The sequence below is a fragment of the Camelus ferus genome, unplaced genomic scaffold (genome assembly GCF_009834535.1).
Source record: "Camelus ferus isolate YT-003-E unplaced genomic scaffold, BCGSAC_Cfer_1.0 contig1882, whole genome shotgun sequence".
NCBI classification, from domain to species: Eukaryota; Metazoa; Chordata; class Mammalia; order Artiodactyla; family Camelidae; genus Camelus; species Camelus ferus.
The window spans coordinates 1-17,177 of NW_022587877.1; the positions used below are offsets into that span (position 1 = coordinate 1).

General features: G+C 45.9%; 1 protein-coding gene and 1 long non-coding RNA gene across 3 annotated transcripts; one reads left to right on the forward strand and one right to left on the reverse strand.

Annotated features, from left to right (window-relative positions):
- Window positions 1–403: 403 nt before the first annotated feature.
- On the reverse strand, window positions 404–2,993 carry LOC116662487. 2 transcript variants are annotated; one of them, XR_004318450.1, is made up of 2 exons: window positions 2,824–2,993; window positions 404–1,087 (listed from the first exon to the last, which is right to left on the reverse strand). It is a non-coding gene; the product is annotated as an uncharacterized LOC116662487 (long non-coding RNA). The 2 variants fall into 2 exon arrangements; XR_004318449.1 differs by having other exon boundaries at window positions 404–1,383.
- Window positions 2,994–3,201: 208 nt separating this feature from the next.
- On the forward strand, window positions 3,202–8,175 carry LOC116662486 (GDP-fucose protein O-fucosyltransferase 2-like). Its single transcript, XM_032476196.1, has 3 exons — window positions 3,202–3,400; window positions 4,770–5,006; window positions 7,145–8,175. Exons 1-3 carry the CDS (start codon window positions 3,202–3,204, stop codon window positions 7,150–7,152), a joined length of 444 nt encoding a protein of 147 aa, XP_032332087.1. The 3' UTR covers window positions 7,153–8,175.
- Window positions 8,176–17,177: the final 9,002 nt, after the last annotated feature.

Here is a 17,177-nt window from a genome sequence, read left to right on the forward strand (position 1 = left end):
AACAGCTCAGTTCTTCAATGTCATGGTTAAGGAATCTATTAGCTATTGCCACAGAAATGCCTAATAGGTAGAGGAGTCTGGGTTTTCTTTTCTTTCTTTTTAACATTAAAAAAATATAATTTAAATGTATTAATTTTATTATGTGAATGAATTTGGAATTTTATTTCATGCCAAGGTATATGTTATAATAGCCAAATGGAAAATATATCAGAAAAGGGGAGAAATGAGGGCTTTCACATAAACTGACTGTCCATAACGTAGGTAAAATTTCAATAAAACCAGTCTTCATGCAAAAACCTCATCTTGGTGTTACATAAAATTAAATGAAAAAGGACTATGTTGATGTAGCATTATTTCATGTTACATAATAGCCCCAAACAAACACACTGTTTAACTATGAGGCTTGTAGAAATACTATTCACTTTATTGACATAAATACAGAAATGCAGAAAGGTTCTAAGTTAGAATAAGCATCTTAGTGGAAATAATAGAGATCTGAGCATTTTACATATGTATGGACTGATTCAAAATTTGGAAAAGTAATTTACACAGTAGTATGAATGTGAAAGCAAGATGAATGAAAGAAAAAGAATATGAGTATCAGGGAGAGAGTTCCAAATGGAAAGGCCAAATCAGGGATTTTTGGAGAAATCGAGAAATTGATGGCATGTCAATTTCCAAGTCTGGTTGCTTCCACCAAATGTATAGCAGAGAGATAGGGGAGAGACCAAGGACCCAACCTGAGGGGGAAAGCTGCTCCCAACCCAGAGAGGAAGCCGGGCAGGCTTGGAGAGTCACAGCTCCCAGGGCAGAACCCGCTTTTGTAAGAACCCGCTTTTGCAGTTCCCCTTGGAATTTAGGCATTTCTGGTATAAGAAATGAGAAACAGTTTGAGAAAATCCCGGCTCAGAATTACACAGCACAACCGCATCTCAGAAGTATATACATCCGTAAAAAATTTTAGAAGCAAAACTCCGTAACTACTCTTAAAGACTTTTGCAAACCTGGGCCTGCCCAGATGTTTCCAAACTGGAAAGGAACTCCAATCACTTGCCTGGTACTGGGACCAGAGGCTGGCCACCCTTTTCTGTAAAAGCGAGAGAGTAAATATTTTCAGTTTTGCAGATCATTTTGTTGTAACCATGCAGGTCTGCAATAAGAAAGCGAAGAGCACTGGGAGACAGGAAACAAATTGGCATGCCCACACCCTCCCTTCCACTCAGGGCAGCTTCTCTGTGGTGGGGAGCTTTGCCACAATCAATTGCTTCTTTGTTTCCATTGGTTTCTTTGTTTCCACCTTACTGCTCAAGCTCAGAACTTCAGGTGGGCCTGGTCCTTCAGCATCCATGGAGAGAGAAGGCTGAGCAGGTGTGGGAACCCCACCTGATGGAGAAGAGATTGCTGGGAGGGACACTGTGGTGGCCACCATGACACGAGACAATCACACCTTCCGGGGTGAAAGGGAATGAAGACAAGGGAGGGACACAGCATTGGGACCCCTAGGTCGCCTGCCAGGCTTGCTCTCCCTCCACGGCCACCCTGGGGGCCTGGGTGGTGTTGGAACTCAGCTACAGTGATTAGGCTGAGGGGACTCAAGATAAAGGACCCTCCGTCTCCACACCGGGTTCCAAACGCAGCCTCTCTAAGTCTACCCTCTGTTTCTGGAACTCAGCTGGAAGAATACATGATCAGGCCAGACCCAGAACCCAAGGCAAAAAAGACAGGGGTCACATGGGGTTGTATCCCCGTGCTCAGCGGTCTGGGTCTCCTTGCAAATCTGCAGAAATCCCTGTTCTGCCTCATTCCTGGGAGAAACCCCACATCTGCTCTGTCTGTTCGTCTCTTGAGGCTATTGTCCTGGAGGGATGCAGAGTCCTTGAACCTGGCCCTCCAAACGTACATAAGCAGCCTGTTCAATAAAACAAATTATGCACTTTTTCACATTTGCCAGTTTTTTGATTCCACAAAGGCTGCGGGACTCTTTCTCACAGTCTCCTGTGCCCCCACCACTTGGTGGCCCTCTCCTCATGGAAACACGATTTCCCCCAACTGCACCCTGCCTCCCAGCTTGTCAGAGGGGAGTGACCCACAAAGACACAGGTGTTTGTGAGGATCCTGTCCCCCAGCAGAAAGCCTACTCCTGGAGCCATGGACAGGGATCTGGCCTCCTGAGCCGCTCAGCACTAATTGAAAGCCTAAACTGGGGACCCCGAACATTGCTGAATGACTTTCTGAGTCACCTGGGTTGGAGGGGCCTGATTTTTCTTTCCAAGAATGGATGTAGCGCAGCCTCCAATTTCAGGGCTGACATTCATGATGTATCTAGTTCCCCCAACTGCACCCCAGGAAGGAAAGGCCCTTCCATCCCACTGGTTAGAAACCCAGCCCAGGGGAGTTCTGAGGCACGGCATTTTTGTCATGTCCAGCATCCCTGCAGAGTGGCCCTTGCCTCTGAATGAGCCCCTTCCCTGGGCCTTCCCTACCCCGACATGACCACACCCCAGGTGGTGCTGGGGAATGCAGGGAGTGCAATGAGGGGTGGGGGGAGCAGAGCCCCTTTCTCTGGAGTGAGGGTTCTTGGGGAGACCACAGAGCAAGGCACACCACCCCCACCCTATACCCCAAACTCTTAGCCCCGCCAACACAGGGGCCGCTCTGCACCCTCTCACCGTGTCTCTCCTGGGAGACTGCACCCAACCCGGCATCTGGCACCCCAGCCCTACCTCCCCTCTTATGACAGGTCCCATCTTCTTGGAAACTGCCCAGCAGCTTGAATTCAAGGCCGGCAGCGGGCATGGCGGATCTGCAGTTCAGGTGCCCTACCTGGTCAGCAGTGCATGCCTGGGCTCAGTCCTCTATCTTGCCCACCGGCAGCCTGGGTCCACGTCCGGTTCAAGCGGAGGCCGCGGAGCCCAGGCTGAGCCCCACACACGGACAGGTGAGGGTGCCCTCGCCCCGCTACCCCGCTGCCCCGCCCACTGGTGGCAGCACCGCCCCAGACTCCGGCCGGCGCCATCTGCAGGTGAGGACGTCCCCGCGGCCCCGCCTTCCCCGGCCCCGCCCAGCTGCCCCAAAAGCCTCCAACCACCCCCGTCCTGGCCGATCCCTTGCTCCCATTGGCTCCGCAAGTTCTGCCCTCGCACATCTTGACTCGGAAGGACGCACGACGCAAGCGCAAGGGGAGGGCCCAGCGGCGTTGCCATGGCTACAGGCGCCGCGGTCCGCGCGGGCCGGCGTGCGCTTCTGGGGCGGGGAGCGGGCTCCGGAAGTGTGCAGCTGCCTGGGACCATGGCGGTGCTTGCTGCTGGGGATGGCGGCTTGCTCGGCCGGGTGACTAGTTCTGGCCTGGTCACTCGGCGGCCGACATCCTGTCTGGGGCGGCGTCCCACAGACGGTAAACGTACGTCCGCGACGTCGGACATGGCCCGGGGTGGGATCGGGGTTCGGGCGGTGGCCGGGGAGGGCTGTGGTGCAGGGGAGCGTGTTGGGGCTGGGCGGGGCAGGGCTTGGGCACAGCCTCAAGCTTTCCTCCCCCTCAGGCCCTGGGGCTGGGGCCGCGAGTCTGGGTCGCCCTTTGTGGCCGCGGCCTCCCAGAAACCCCTGGGAAGGGCAGGCGGAGGACCCATCTTAGAAGAAGCGGGGCCTTACCCTGGTTTTGAAGAGCCCCAGAATCAGATGTTGGAATGGGCTGGTTTATCAGCCTTGTTTATTTGCAGGGAAACTTCAGTTCCATCCAGATGTTGGTTCCTTCATTCAACCTCAGGAATAAGACACAAGGGTCAGTGCCGATAAGCAGTTATCTAGGGCTTGACTCAAAATAAACTATGCGGGGTGTAGGGATGGTAGATGGGACCCTCCCTCTTGAAGTTAGCAGTCTTCTGGGATTAGAGGCCCCAGTTGAGGACTGCATCCTCATCTGCAGTAATGGAGTTTGTGAGAAACACACAGAGAAGGGAGGGGTGTGGTGGCGGTAACTCATTACAGAATCCAGGACCCTTGCCTGGCTCTTGTGTAGAAGAGTCTCGCCTTGGATAGGGCAGCAGTTATCAAAGTGTATCCAAGGCCCCTGAGGTGCAAGACCATTTTCATAGAAACGCCGGGATGTCACCTGCCTTTTGCACACTCTTGCTCTCACGAGTTCCTGAGGGGTTTTCCAGGGAAAACCTGGCCTGTGATATCACAAAACAGGGAATGCAGAGGCAGATAGGAGAATTCAGCTCTCACCAGTCCAAAAGAGATTTGCAGAAATTAAAATCACTGCTATTCTTCTCACTAATGATTTTTCTTTGAAAAATAGAATTATATTTTGTTTAAGAGTATTAATGGTAACATACAGTAGATTGTTAATTTTTTAAGTGAATTCATACACTTTTTCTGACTTCTTATTTAACTTCTAACAGGAAATATTGATAGATTAAACTCACATAAATAGCATCCTTTTGGAGTTCTCAGTAATTGTTAAGAGTGTATAGGGTTCTGTAGAACAAGAAGTTTGAGAGCCCCTGGAGAACGGGTGCTCAGATGCTAGTCAGGTGCTTAGTGGTGTTAGACGGATGCCAAGATGTCTTCCGCAACTGCTCCCGGACTTGAAGTAATTGGCCACATGGAGATGGGTGGGCAGTGCCTCCACTTTACAAACCAGAAGCTGCTGAATGTGTCTGGATTGTAGGCCATGGGCTGTGCAGGGATTCCCGTTGTATCTGTCCTATCTAAGCCGGGATTCCTGTGCAGAGGCCTGGCCCTGATGACCCGCTCTCCTTTGCTCCCTGCCAGGTACCTTCTGTGTGACTTCAACCCTCCAGAGGGCTTCAACCTCCATAGGAACGTCTGCATCCACATCGCCTTCCTCCTGAAGACCCTGCTGAAGATGGAGAAGCCAGTACTGGTGCTATTCCCTTGGGGCTACCTCTACCACTGGCAGAGCCCCGATCCCTTGTCCGACTCCTTTGACCTCCCAAGTCTCAACAGAAACATCCCTGACATTGAGTATGAGCAGTTCATTGCAGGTGAGGTGGTGGTCATTTAACTGGGGCCAGGTGGTCGTTGTTCTGGTTCCGATCTGAACATCGGGCCATCTTACTTTGGGCTTGTTGGTCTGCTTAGGGGCCCTGCTCATGTTTCCTACACTGCAGGTGAATTTGGTTTATCCATAGTTTTTTTGGGAAATCAATTTGAAGTGTATGAGCTCTATGTCCCCTCACCTCTGAAAACCCTGGCCTCCTGGTGAGATGGAGCAGTGACAAGGAGGCCACTGCCACAGAGGTCTTGTCCCAGAAGGACTCGCTCCCTGTGCAGTCAGGGCTGTTCTTACCTGTAGGAAAACACGATGTGTGTGTAGCATGGGCCACGTGCTGGAGAAGATATGTAACTGCCCATCCAGTATAATTTGGTCCTGCTCAAGCTACCCATTTTAAGTTTTGTAAGAGGGAAGTGTTCAAGATTTTCTTTGAATAAAGGTATTTAGAGCTTATCAATTTTTTTTTAAATTGAAATGTGGTTGATTTACAATGTTTTGTTAGTTTCAGTTATACAGCTGTTTTGTTAGTTTCAGGTATGCAGCATAGTGATTCAGTTGTACATATACATAGTCTATTCTTTTTCAGGTTCTTTTCCATTATAGGTTGCAAGATATGGAATATTCTTCCCTGTGTTCTACAGTGAATCCTTGTCGTTTGTCTGTTTTACATATAGTAATTTATATCTGTTAATCCCAAACTTCTAAGTTTGTTTTATAAGTCTGTGAGTCTGTTTTTGTTTTATAAATAAGTTCATTTGTATCATTTTTTTAAAATTCCACATATAAGTGATATCATATGATACTTGTCTTTGTCTGACTTATTTCACTTAGTGAGATAATCTCCAGTTCCATCCATGTTGCTGTAAATGGCCTTATTTCCTTCTTTGTTATGACTGAGTAATATTCTGTTATATCTAAGTACCACATCTTTATCCAGTCATCTGTCAGTGGACGTTTAGGTTGCTTCTATGTCTTGGCCATTGTAAACAGTGCTCCTGTGAAAATTGGGGTGCAGGTATCTTTTGGAATGAAGGTTCCCTCTGGATATATGCCCAGGAGTGGGATTGCTGGATTAGGTGGTAAGTCTTTTTTTTTTTTTTTTTGTCTTTTGAGGAATCTCCATAATGTTTTCCACAGTGACTGCACCAAACTACATTCCCACCAACAATGTAGGAGGGTTTCCTTTTCTCCACAGCCTCTCCGGCATTTATGGTTTGTGGACTTTTGAATGATGGCCATTCTGACTGGTGTGAGATGATAACATTGTAGTTTTGAGCTGCATTTCTCTGATAATTGAGGGATATTGAGCATTTTTTTATATGCCTATTGGCCATTTGTGTGTCTTCATTGGAGGATTGCTTGTTTAGTTGTTCTGCCCATTTTTTGATTTGGTTGTTTATTTTTTTCTTATTAAGTTGTATGAACTATTTATATAGTCTAGAAATTAAGCCATGGTCAGTCTCATATTTTGCAAATATTTTCCCCAATTCCATAGGTTGTCTTTTAGTTTTACTTATGGTTTCTATTGCTGTGCAAAAGTTTATAAGTTTAATTAGGTCTCATTTATTTATTTTAGCTTTTATTTCTGTTGCTTGGGTTGCTTAGATTGCCCTAGGAAAACATTGCTGAGATGTATGTCAAATAATGTTTTGCCTATGTTTTCTTGTGAGAAGTTTATAGTGTCTTGTCTAATATTTAAGTTTTTAAGCCATTTTGAGTTTGTTTCTTTTTGGTTTTTTTGCGGCTCTATTGTATGCTTTTGATTTGTGGTTACCTTATTCTTCAAATATATCAACCCATTACTATATCTATTTCCTTTAGACTGATAATCACGTAGGCTCCATCACATCCTAAGAATAACGAAGAAAAAAAAGAAAGAAAAAAATCTATATTTTCTTGCTCCCCTCTCCAATTCCCAACCTTTTTTATTTTGATGTCCTTTTTCATTTTTACATCTTTATGTTTATTCTCTTGTAACTCGTTATTGCATTTCCAACTATGGATTTTCCTGTTTCTATAGCATCCTGCTTCCTTTCTGTTTAGAATAGAACCTTTAAATATCTCTGTTAGGTTCATTATTGCTAAGTTATCTCACCTCCCACCTGCCCCCTCTCCCCTCCCCCCCAGGCCTCTGAATCCTCAGTCCAGGAAAGCTAAACCATTCTAGCCTTCATCGGTTCTGGGAAAGCAATCTTCAGAGTGGGAAAAGACATTGAAAAATAATATTCTGTGAGTTGCTTTCTACCCTTGCCCAGAGATGAGAAACATCTGAAGGTGGAGGAAAAAAGTTGGAGGTGGGGAACACAAAGTCTTTTCTCCTTTTGCTACTGAAGAAATGATTGCTTTTTTAATTAGTGATGATGCCCTTTAAATTGGTGATATCGAGATTCCACAGCTTCAGCGCCTGTGAATAACCAGCCGGTAGAAAGCTCTCTAGGGCCCCTGCAGTGGGAAAGGCAGCCCCTCTGAGCACCTGTTGTTCTTGATTCTTCCTGCCTCCACACGGGTTCGTTAGGCACCGTTCAGGACAATGCAGTTACCCAAGGGGGAGGGCGGGGAGACCTCTGCTGTGTGGCCAGCCACAGGAGCTCACACTTGAAGGACAAAATGTAGAGTAGTGGGGCGGTCATAGGAACAGAAGATGGTTGAGACCCAGGATATTGTCCTGGAGTCCAGCAGCCGAGGCTGGTGGGGCAGATAGGGCCCTGGGGTGTGGGCAATCCTTGAGGGGTCTGAAGCAAAGATAGGAACCAAGAGACTGGATTCGTGTGGGGGTACGGCACCCCTTGGAGTCTGCGTGGCAGCTCAGCAAGCCCAGGGGGAGCTGGCACTTCCCCAAAGCTGGGTTGACAGGTCACAACCAACTCACTGGGGACAGAGAGGCACTGAGTCATTTTTAACTTTCTGTCCCTCTTCCTGGAAAAGAAACTGCTGCCTGTTAAATAGCCTGTGTCGTTAGTGAGAATTAAAGTCATGAAGCAAGATTGCCTCAAAAGTCATCCATTGTGTAGTTGTTAATAAGGGTCAAATGCAAACTTTAATAGATGAAATGAAGCATTCATCAGAGGATTTCAAAGTCCTTTCAAATAAAAATTCTTGCTGCCTTTGTTCTTCATTTCATTGTTCACTTGGTGATAATAATAGTAACCAAAGCAATAGCAAACCCTTACACAACTCTGTCCTGCTGTTCCAGGAACGCTGTGTTCATGACAAACAATGAGTTGGCACCACTATGAGTTCCACTTTAAAGGTAAGGACATTCATTAATCACACGGCTAATAAATGGCAGAGCTGGGACTTGAACCCAAGCTGTCTGGCCCCAGAGCCCCCTCTCAGCCCCTTCACTGCAGCTCACTTGGCATGCCCGACACAGGCCAACATTTAAGAGCAGCGTGACCTTGGCCAAGGCTGCTTCACCGCTTGGTCTCTGATTCCTCATCTGTAGAATGGGGGTGTGGGCAGTGAACTCTATGAGCTCAGTGGTCACTTCCTCCACTCTGCTATTCTACTGCTTTGAGTTAGTTTAATAAGTATCCGAGCCCCTACATGGCCCACACATGGGCTGGCACTTTGCTAGGCCTTGGGTTACGGACCAAAGATCTGCCTGCTTCTCCAAGGAGCCTGTGTCCCTCCACGGCAAACAGCTGCGAGGCCCAGGCTCCCTCGGTGGCAGTCGGGGACTGGGCAGGAAAGTCTGATAAGAGAAGATGGAGGCAGAGCCCCTCCAGGAACATTGGTGGCCACACAGCTCTCAGGAGCAAGAGCTTCTGTCCAGGCTTCTGAGAGGGGGGTCCTCATGAGGCCAGTAGTCCCCCCAACCTAAGCCCTCAAGACAAAGATCCAGCCATCCCTTCAGTGTCACCATAGAGCCAGTCCATCCTCATCACTGTGCCTCTGTGCTCCTTTGTCCTGGGGCCTCTCTTCCCCTACACACAGAAGACTCTTCTCCCTCTCTTCTCTGAGTGTCCCCTCACTTCACCCGTGGTCCCTGCTTCCTGGGCAACCATCTCTTTGCCCACTCACACCCCCCCATTTGATCAGGAGGCTGGGTTGACTTCCTTGTGCTCACTTTCCACCTTCAGATCATTGCTCCTCCTCTCTTGGGAGCACCTGGAAAACCCAGATCCATTCCTAGCAGTGCCTGCCACCCTGGCCTCCCGGCTCATCTGCCTCAGTCAGGAGCACCTGGACCACCAGCTCTGTATTGCCTCACCTCCTATCATCAAGATGTCAAACTTCATTCTCCCTCCACCACCCAGTATGGTCATTGTAGGGTCTTCTTCTCCGTCAGCCTGAGCCAGCCACCCCCCATTCACCCTACCCCCGGTCTCATACCCGGGCGTGTCTCCACCCCAGGTCCAGCCTCTCTCCTTTAAGTGCCCACCTCTAGCCATCCAGCTGCTTCTCCACCAGCCTCCCTGGCGCTCCTTCACCTTCACTGGGGCATCATGCACTGACTCCTCTGCTTTCCTGCCTGTCCACGTTCCTCTTACTTCCACTTCCCCAGCGTGTATGCTGCCCAATCCGGGGACTCGGGAAGCCAGGCAGAGTGTACCAGACAGCAGACAAGAGTGAAGCCCTGCTCAGAAATCAGATAGGTTCCTAGGTCTTGGATGAGTAAGGAGGCTTACTGCTCATCCTTGATCCCTTTGCTGGTGGCCAAAAGCGACCAAGGTCCACGAGAGCACTTCTGGGAGCTGCCTGCCAAAACCTGCAAAAGGACTGCTCAGGACTGGCTCTGCAGTAGGAGCAGAGGAAGGAAATGTCGCCTCTTGGTGGACATTATTGGTGATGGCAGTAGGAGGCCTAGCAGCCTTGGTATAGTGGTTGCAGGACAGGGTCCTAGTGGATCATCGTTTTCACCTCTCTTAAAAATCATTGCTTCATATATTGTATCCATTTTGTGGTTTATTTTAGGGTGGTAAATATGGTGTCTGTTACTCCATATTAGCTGGATTGATTAATTTTTTTTATTCTTAATTTTCTCTTCAATGATTTGGAAGCTATATTGCCTTTTAATGAAAATTCTCTCTAAATTTTTATAAATCATCTCTAAGTTCATAACTTTATATGTAATTGGACCAGTATCCCTATAACACTATCAAAAATGAAATAATCTATTAGATCTTGTTCCTCAATAATGATAAATTTAGCATATTTTACCTCTCTGCTGTTCCAGATTGTGTGTGTGTGCGTTTGTCTGTGTGTGTGTGTGTGTGTGTGTGTGTATGTGTGTGTATGTATGTGTCCTCTAGTTACTACTTTTTAGAATGTTGCTTCCAGTTTGTTATATTAACAATGAAAATATAGGTATAAACTTCTTGGATTTCATTGCTCACTACCACTATTTAATACCATGTATTTCCCACTTTTGAGTTATTTACTTATCTGGATTTTCAAATCAACTGGACACATGATTGGCTAAGTTTTTTCGAGCAGTGGACTTGGAACACTTTCATGTCTATATGCAGCTTTATGTTCTCCTCCTCAACAACTCTCAGCATGTTGTTGACGGCCCAAGCCTTGTTTTAAAATATGGCATTGTTTTTCATCACCAAAAAAAAACAAAAAAGTTTTCTTCATTTAAAGTGCTGTCTTTTTATGACTGGCTAGTCTTGTCTGGTGGATAGAGATTTACTTAACCTTCCCCCTTCTTTTCACCATAGCTTGGATTCATTGAGATGTATGTTTTTACCACTTCTCAGATGGGCTTCCGCTTTGACTTCCGGTTTAAACCATCACCCCACTCTTTTTCTCCATGCTTATTCCTGAAAAAGTGAGATCTCTATCGGATTAAAGGTGGTTCCCGTCAGAGATGTGTGGCTCCCTGTCCAAAGGTCCAAATGAAGAGAAAAGGAAAGATTCCTGTTTCTGGTGGTTACATTTTGTCAGCTGAGAGATCTAGTTATCCATGTGGCTGCGGTGGAATCTGCAATATCTTGGCTCAGAGTTTCCTTTTTCTGGCTTACTAGGGGAGCCTCATTAGCTGGGGTCACGGCGCTGTGGCCGTTGTCAGGATCCCGGGGCTGAGGCAGCCCCTCTCCCCGCCTTGTTATTTTGATCTTGCAAACTGGGTCCCAGCTATGCTAACCCTGCACCTGGCGGCCAGGATCGCACCCCACGTGACGTGTCCCCAGTTCCTCGGCGTCCCTCACTGCTATCAGCTAGCTCCAGTAAGGGTACGAGCTGGCTTCCACTGCGGTCCTTCCTCCTTCCTCTGCAGGCAGGCCCTCCTTTCCCACTATTTGGCCCTAAACTTTCTCTCCTGCACTACATAAGCTGAAGGAATTCCTCAGCGTTTCCAGCAGGTAGATGGTGCTCTTCTATGTTTGGACCCCTTCAGTGCTTGCAGTGGAAATTTAGGAGGTGGGAAGGAAGAGCTTGGGGGCTCTCCATATCTAGGGGCTCCCTATCCAGCAGATTCAACTAACTGTGGTATGAAAATATTCGTGAAAAAACAGGAAGTTTCAAAAAGCAACACTTGAATTTGCCAAAACTGACAACTACTTACATAGCATTCATGTTGTATTAGATACCGTGAGTAATCCAGAGATGATTTGAAGTACACAGAAGGACACAGCAAAAGAGAATGTGACAACGAATGTACGTGTATATTCATGTATAACTGAAAAATTTTGCTCTAAGCTGGAATTTGATGCAACATTGTAAAATGACTATAACTCAATAAAAAATGTTTATATATATATATATATAAAGTACATGGGAGGGTGTACATAAGTTCCATGCAAGTCTTATGCCATTTTATACAAGAGGCATCAGCATCCATGGATGTTGACGTCAGGGGGGAGTCCTGCAGCCAGTGCCCCATGGTTACCAAGGGATGACTAGAAGTCCAGGCTCCTTATCCCAGGCTGTCAGGTCCCCACATGGTCTGAATCCTACCTGTACCACACTTCCCTTGTCACTCTCCTCCAGCCCTGGCAGACTGTCCTCTGATTTTTGAACAGGTGACACTCACTGTGCTTCATATCTGTCCCATAGAAATACCCGTTACTTTCTGAGTATGGCTCTGCTTTCACAAAACGGGCTGCATTGTCACTAGAGAAGACAGTGTGGAATTTTCTTTAAAAACTGAAAATAGACTTCACTCATGATCCAGCCTTCCCACTCCTGGGCATATGTCAGAAGAAAACTCTAATTCAAAAACTCACATTCACCTCAATGCTCACAGCAGCACCATTTATAATAGCCAGGACATGGCAACAACCCAAATGTCCATCGACAGCTGACTGGATAAAGATGTAGTAGTATATTTATACAAAGGAATACTATTCAGCCATTAAAAAGAACAAAATAATGCTATTTTCGGCAACATGGATGGACATAGAGATAGTCATTCTAAGTGAAGTAAGCCAGAAAAAGAGAAAAATGCCATATATCACTTATATGTGGAATCTAAAAAAAAAAACACAAATGAACTTAACTACAAAAGAGAAACAGACCCACAGACATAGAGAAACAAACTTATGGTTACCAGGGATAGAAGGGGATGGGAAGGGATAAATATGGGAATTGGAAAAGTGTCCCTCTTGGGGAGTTATGGAAATGTTAGCTATCTTGATTGCGGTGAAGGTTTTCTGGGTGTACACATCTATCAAATTCATCAAATACTACATGTGAAATATGTGTAATTTAGTATACAGGAATAATACCACAATAAAGGTGCCTGTAAAAAAAAAAAAAAAAAAAAAAAAAAACAAGAAAAGATTGGCGGCATTTTGCCCTACGTTTTTATGTGTCTTTAGTGAGTGGGTCTACAAGTTTCCGGTCTGCCATATTTTCTGAACCAGAAGTGCACTCCTTCCCTTTTCTTTGGTAAACTGTCAGTGGGTGGCATTCATTCCCGTGGCTTCAACTGCTCTCTGTCCACTGATTAACTGTCAAATCTTTTCCAGCATGGACATTTCATTTCAGTCCCAGAAATATTCTTCTAATTGACAAGTAGATATTCCCACTTGATTAGCCCATAAAAATCTCAAGCTCTGTGTGTTTGAATTTACACTCGCTCAGAACTAGGTTTACTTCTACAAACAATGGCAACACTATCCCATCTGTTTTCCTTGACATACATCTGGGAGTTTTCCTTTACTTTTCCACTCCCTCACCCCCGTCAGTACAGCAATTCTATTCCTTAATGTCCCCCAACTAAGTCCCTGCTCCTCGCTCCCCACTGCATTAATTCACACCCCTTGCTAGTCTCCCGAGTGCTGTTCTTTAGAGTGAACAATCCACTTTTCTCACTTTTAATGGCTAATCTGTGTCACTCTCCTCCTTAAAACCCCAAAGAATTCCCCGCTGCGTATGTGAGGGAGTCCAAGCTCCCCGATTTAACGTCACACTTTCTCATCACCTAGTTGTTGCTTTTTTTCAGCCTCAGCTTCCGTTAGTTCCCAACAGCCTCTAGCCTCACTGACCTTCCTTCCCTAAGTGCAAAGTGCTCTTCGACACGACCAGGAGTCTGCACGAGACACGCAAGCTGCCAAGAATCCCGTCCCCACACGCACTCTCCTGGTCTAGAGATTTGCTGGAATCCTTCAGATGTCAGTGCAGAAAGCATTTTCTCTGTGACACCTTCCCTACTTTCTAGAACCCTGCCCCTGGCAGTGCAAAAGCCCCTCTGAACATACAGTATACATGATGCCAAGTGACTTACCACATTGTTTTGAAAACCTATTCAAATTTGTCTCTTCCACGACACACTGTGATCTCCTTGAGGGATGGGTGGCTGTGTGGTATTTGCCTAGACAGCTAATGTTTGGCACAGACTCCGGGCCATAGGAAACACTCTGCTGACTCATCAAGAAGAATTGCAGTCTTTGCGATGTAAGAAAGACTACATGATTTCTGAATTTACAACATCCGGCAAGGGTCCAAATAATTTCACATAGAACTACAGAGGAAAAATATGTGTCTTCTTTTCCTCTTTGTGAGCCCGAGATCATAGGCATCCTGGAACGTAGGTGTCACTCTAAGCTGTCTGTCCCCTAGGCTGTCACGTCCAGATTCAACATATTTTTTAGAAGTTGTAGGGATACGTGTACATCGCCCCATATTGCAGCAAAGGGTGCTTCAACCTGACCAAGTTTAATGTCCATATAAAAATCAGAAATCTTCCAAACTGAAGCCTGAAGAAACGTTTCCCGTCTCTCCTTCCAGTCTGTCTTTCATCTGCACCCCAAATCACCACTGCTCATCTGCGTCAGGCCACATTCTTCCTAGAAACATTGTCGGTGGGACACTTGGACGAGAACTAATTACAGCAGTCATGAAAATGTTCCCATGAACGTAGGCTCTGCACAACAAGGATGTTTTGACCTGAGGCCTCAGCCGTGGCCTGCAGGGTCTGTTCTCATGTTCTGCCTGGCTTCCCTGCAGATGTTCAGCAGAAAATCAAGCCTGTAGTTAAAGTCATAGAAGGCCCAAAAAATCCAGAAAAATAGAGTGAGATTCCTTTCCTTGGGAATATTTTTGAAACTCACCCACTAATAGGAAGAAGAGATGTAAGAGGTTGGTTTCAGAGCAGATGATGTCAAACTGCAGGTGTGTCAGTTTTGTCATTGTTGCCCGCTAGTTGGCTTTCTGCTGCTTCTAACACGCCGCTGTTTAGAGAAGTGGCCTGACTCGGCCCTCAGAGCAGAAAGGTGAGCTGGGCCTGGTGACAGCCAAGCTCCTCTGCTGTGTAGTAAACCACTGAGAAGGAAGAGATGGCCCAGGGCTTCCTCTGACTCTCTCCCTCAGTTATAAACTATGAAGGGAAAATGGAACAAAAAATCTTAATTCAATATGGTATTGTCAAAGTATAAAAATAATTGTCTTTGGAGGGGATGGTATAATTCAAGGGGTAGAGTATGTGCTGAGTTCAATTCGCAGTACCTCAATGTAAAAAAATAATAAGAAAAAGTCTTTAAAATAAAAGAAAAATATCAAATAAGAAAAGAGATCTCAAACAACCCAAGTTTAAAAAGAAAAAATGTCTTTTAAAAATAGTAGTCACCTCGGTCTTTTGCTAGATTAGGAGTTTGGGATTAACAGATACACACTACTATGTATAAAATAAATAACCAACTCCCAGGTCCTTAATAACCTAGTTCAACCTGAATCCTGTCTCTTTTTTCCCCTAAGCAACCCGTGGAAGCATCTGAAATTCTCATCTTATAAAAGAATTCATTTAAAGGCGGTTTGAAAGTTACTGGTTAAAACAGTTATTTGTGGTTCCATGAATATAGGTCTAGTTAGAAAGACAGACAAGAAACCAGTAAGCAAAAAAAATATATGACATACTGCCAGGTACTAATAATTGTCACAAAGAAACATAAAGCATATTAGGAGAGAAAATGATTGAATAGGAAATATGTGCATGCTATTTTAAATAATGTGGTCGGATAAGTCCTCTCTGAGGGTAAAATAATTTGAACAAAGTCCTCAATGAAGCAAAAGAATAAGCCACGTAGGTAACAGACAAGAAAAGCCTCCCAGTCCGGGAGAAGTGTAAGTACGAGACTTGGAGTTACAAACACAGCTGTCCTGGTGGGGACCATCTGGGCGGTGAAGATGGGCTGGAGCAGATTGGTGAGAACTGGGACTGCAGAGACGGGTGAGGGACCGGATCACACAGGGCCTTGGTATGGACTCTGGATATCCTTCTGAATACAATGGAAAATCACGAGAGTATTTTGCAAAGTGGAACAACTTGATCTGATTCATACTTTAATAAGACCACTGTGGGTAACATATGGGGAATAAGCAATGGAAGCAGGGCAAGGTAAGCTGATGGGAAGCCAGTGGGAAGAGTGCTGCTGACCTGGAGAGAGACACCGAGGTTGGGCTGGGATGATAGCAGGAGACGGGCTGAAATGGGGACACGATTTGACAGTAACGGTCACAGGCCTTAATGCTTGAGTTGGACACAGACACAGAGTGGTTCAGGGTGATGAGTATGTGATATTTGGGGCGGAGCCACAGTTTTTGTGCAGAGACCTGACAGGAGAATAAAGTGGGGACGCTGACGTTGGTAAGAAGGGTTGGTGGGTGTTGAATTCCCCCAAGAGCCTTGTCTCTGTTTCTCTGTAGATGAAGTCAGCAGAGCAGTGATGTGTTTCCCTAGTTCTGCAGTGAATTGCGTGTCCTTCTCATCGACAAATTCGTGAGGCCGACCTGCCTATACAATTTCAACATCTTGAATCTGCTTCTTTCTATCCAGGAGGAGATTTCCAACTAAGATGCCAATCAAAAATTCCCGTATCCAGAGTTAGAGCTGTGTGACTTTGGGATAATCTCAGAGATGCCTCCACAGAGGCTCGGTGTGCTCTCCCTCCCTCAGAGCACACAGTTCCCTTCAGTCCGGTGGGTCTCAGTGAAGAAGATTTCACAAATAGCCCCTCTCAGGCCTTGGGGACCAACCTCCTGCTTGGCCGAGCTCTGAAAATGAGCACGAGATCCGGGCAAAGGGCCTTCTCCAGGGCTCCATCTGGCAGATTACATGAGGACAGTGCACAAAAGAGTGGGAGGGTTGATGGTATAAATGGATTTTAATTTTTGCTCTGAATCTGATTCTGTCTTTCCGTTTTGTTAAGGAACAGTTCGTAGGTCAGACATGATTCTCCTTTTTTCTTTCTATTTGATCATCCAACAGATTTAGATAGGGTATTTGTTTTAGGGTAAGAATCTTTAAAAAAAAAAAACTTATGCAAATAGCGTCTTGTTAGGCATTTGGACAAGTAAATTCTCCCAGCAGTATTGAACCCCCTTGTTCCTCCAGGAAGTCTCCAAATGTATACATGTTCCAAATCTGACCCAAAACCAATGAGGCTTTTTTTTTTTAAGCACTTCACCGTGGACAAAAGATGTCACTAAAGAAGGTGAGAAAACAGCAGGTCCCCATCATCCAGAGTCCCTCCCAAAGAGCCCACAGAAGTAAAGAGGAGATGAACGAGAGAAACTGTTTGTTTATACACACGCAGGAGCCAACCAGAAAAGTAACTACCATGTTAAGTGGTGAAATTTAAAGGCATTTTTATCAACCTAACTTAATAGGGCAAAGGGAGAGGAGAGAATTGGCTTCCATGACAGGTTTTCTTCTACATCTATTGAATCTCAGGTGTCTTCAGCTTAAAGTGCTTTTGTATTAACCATGGGTTTT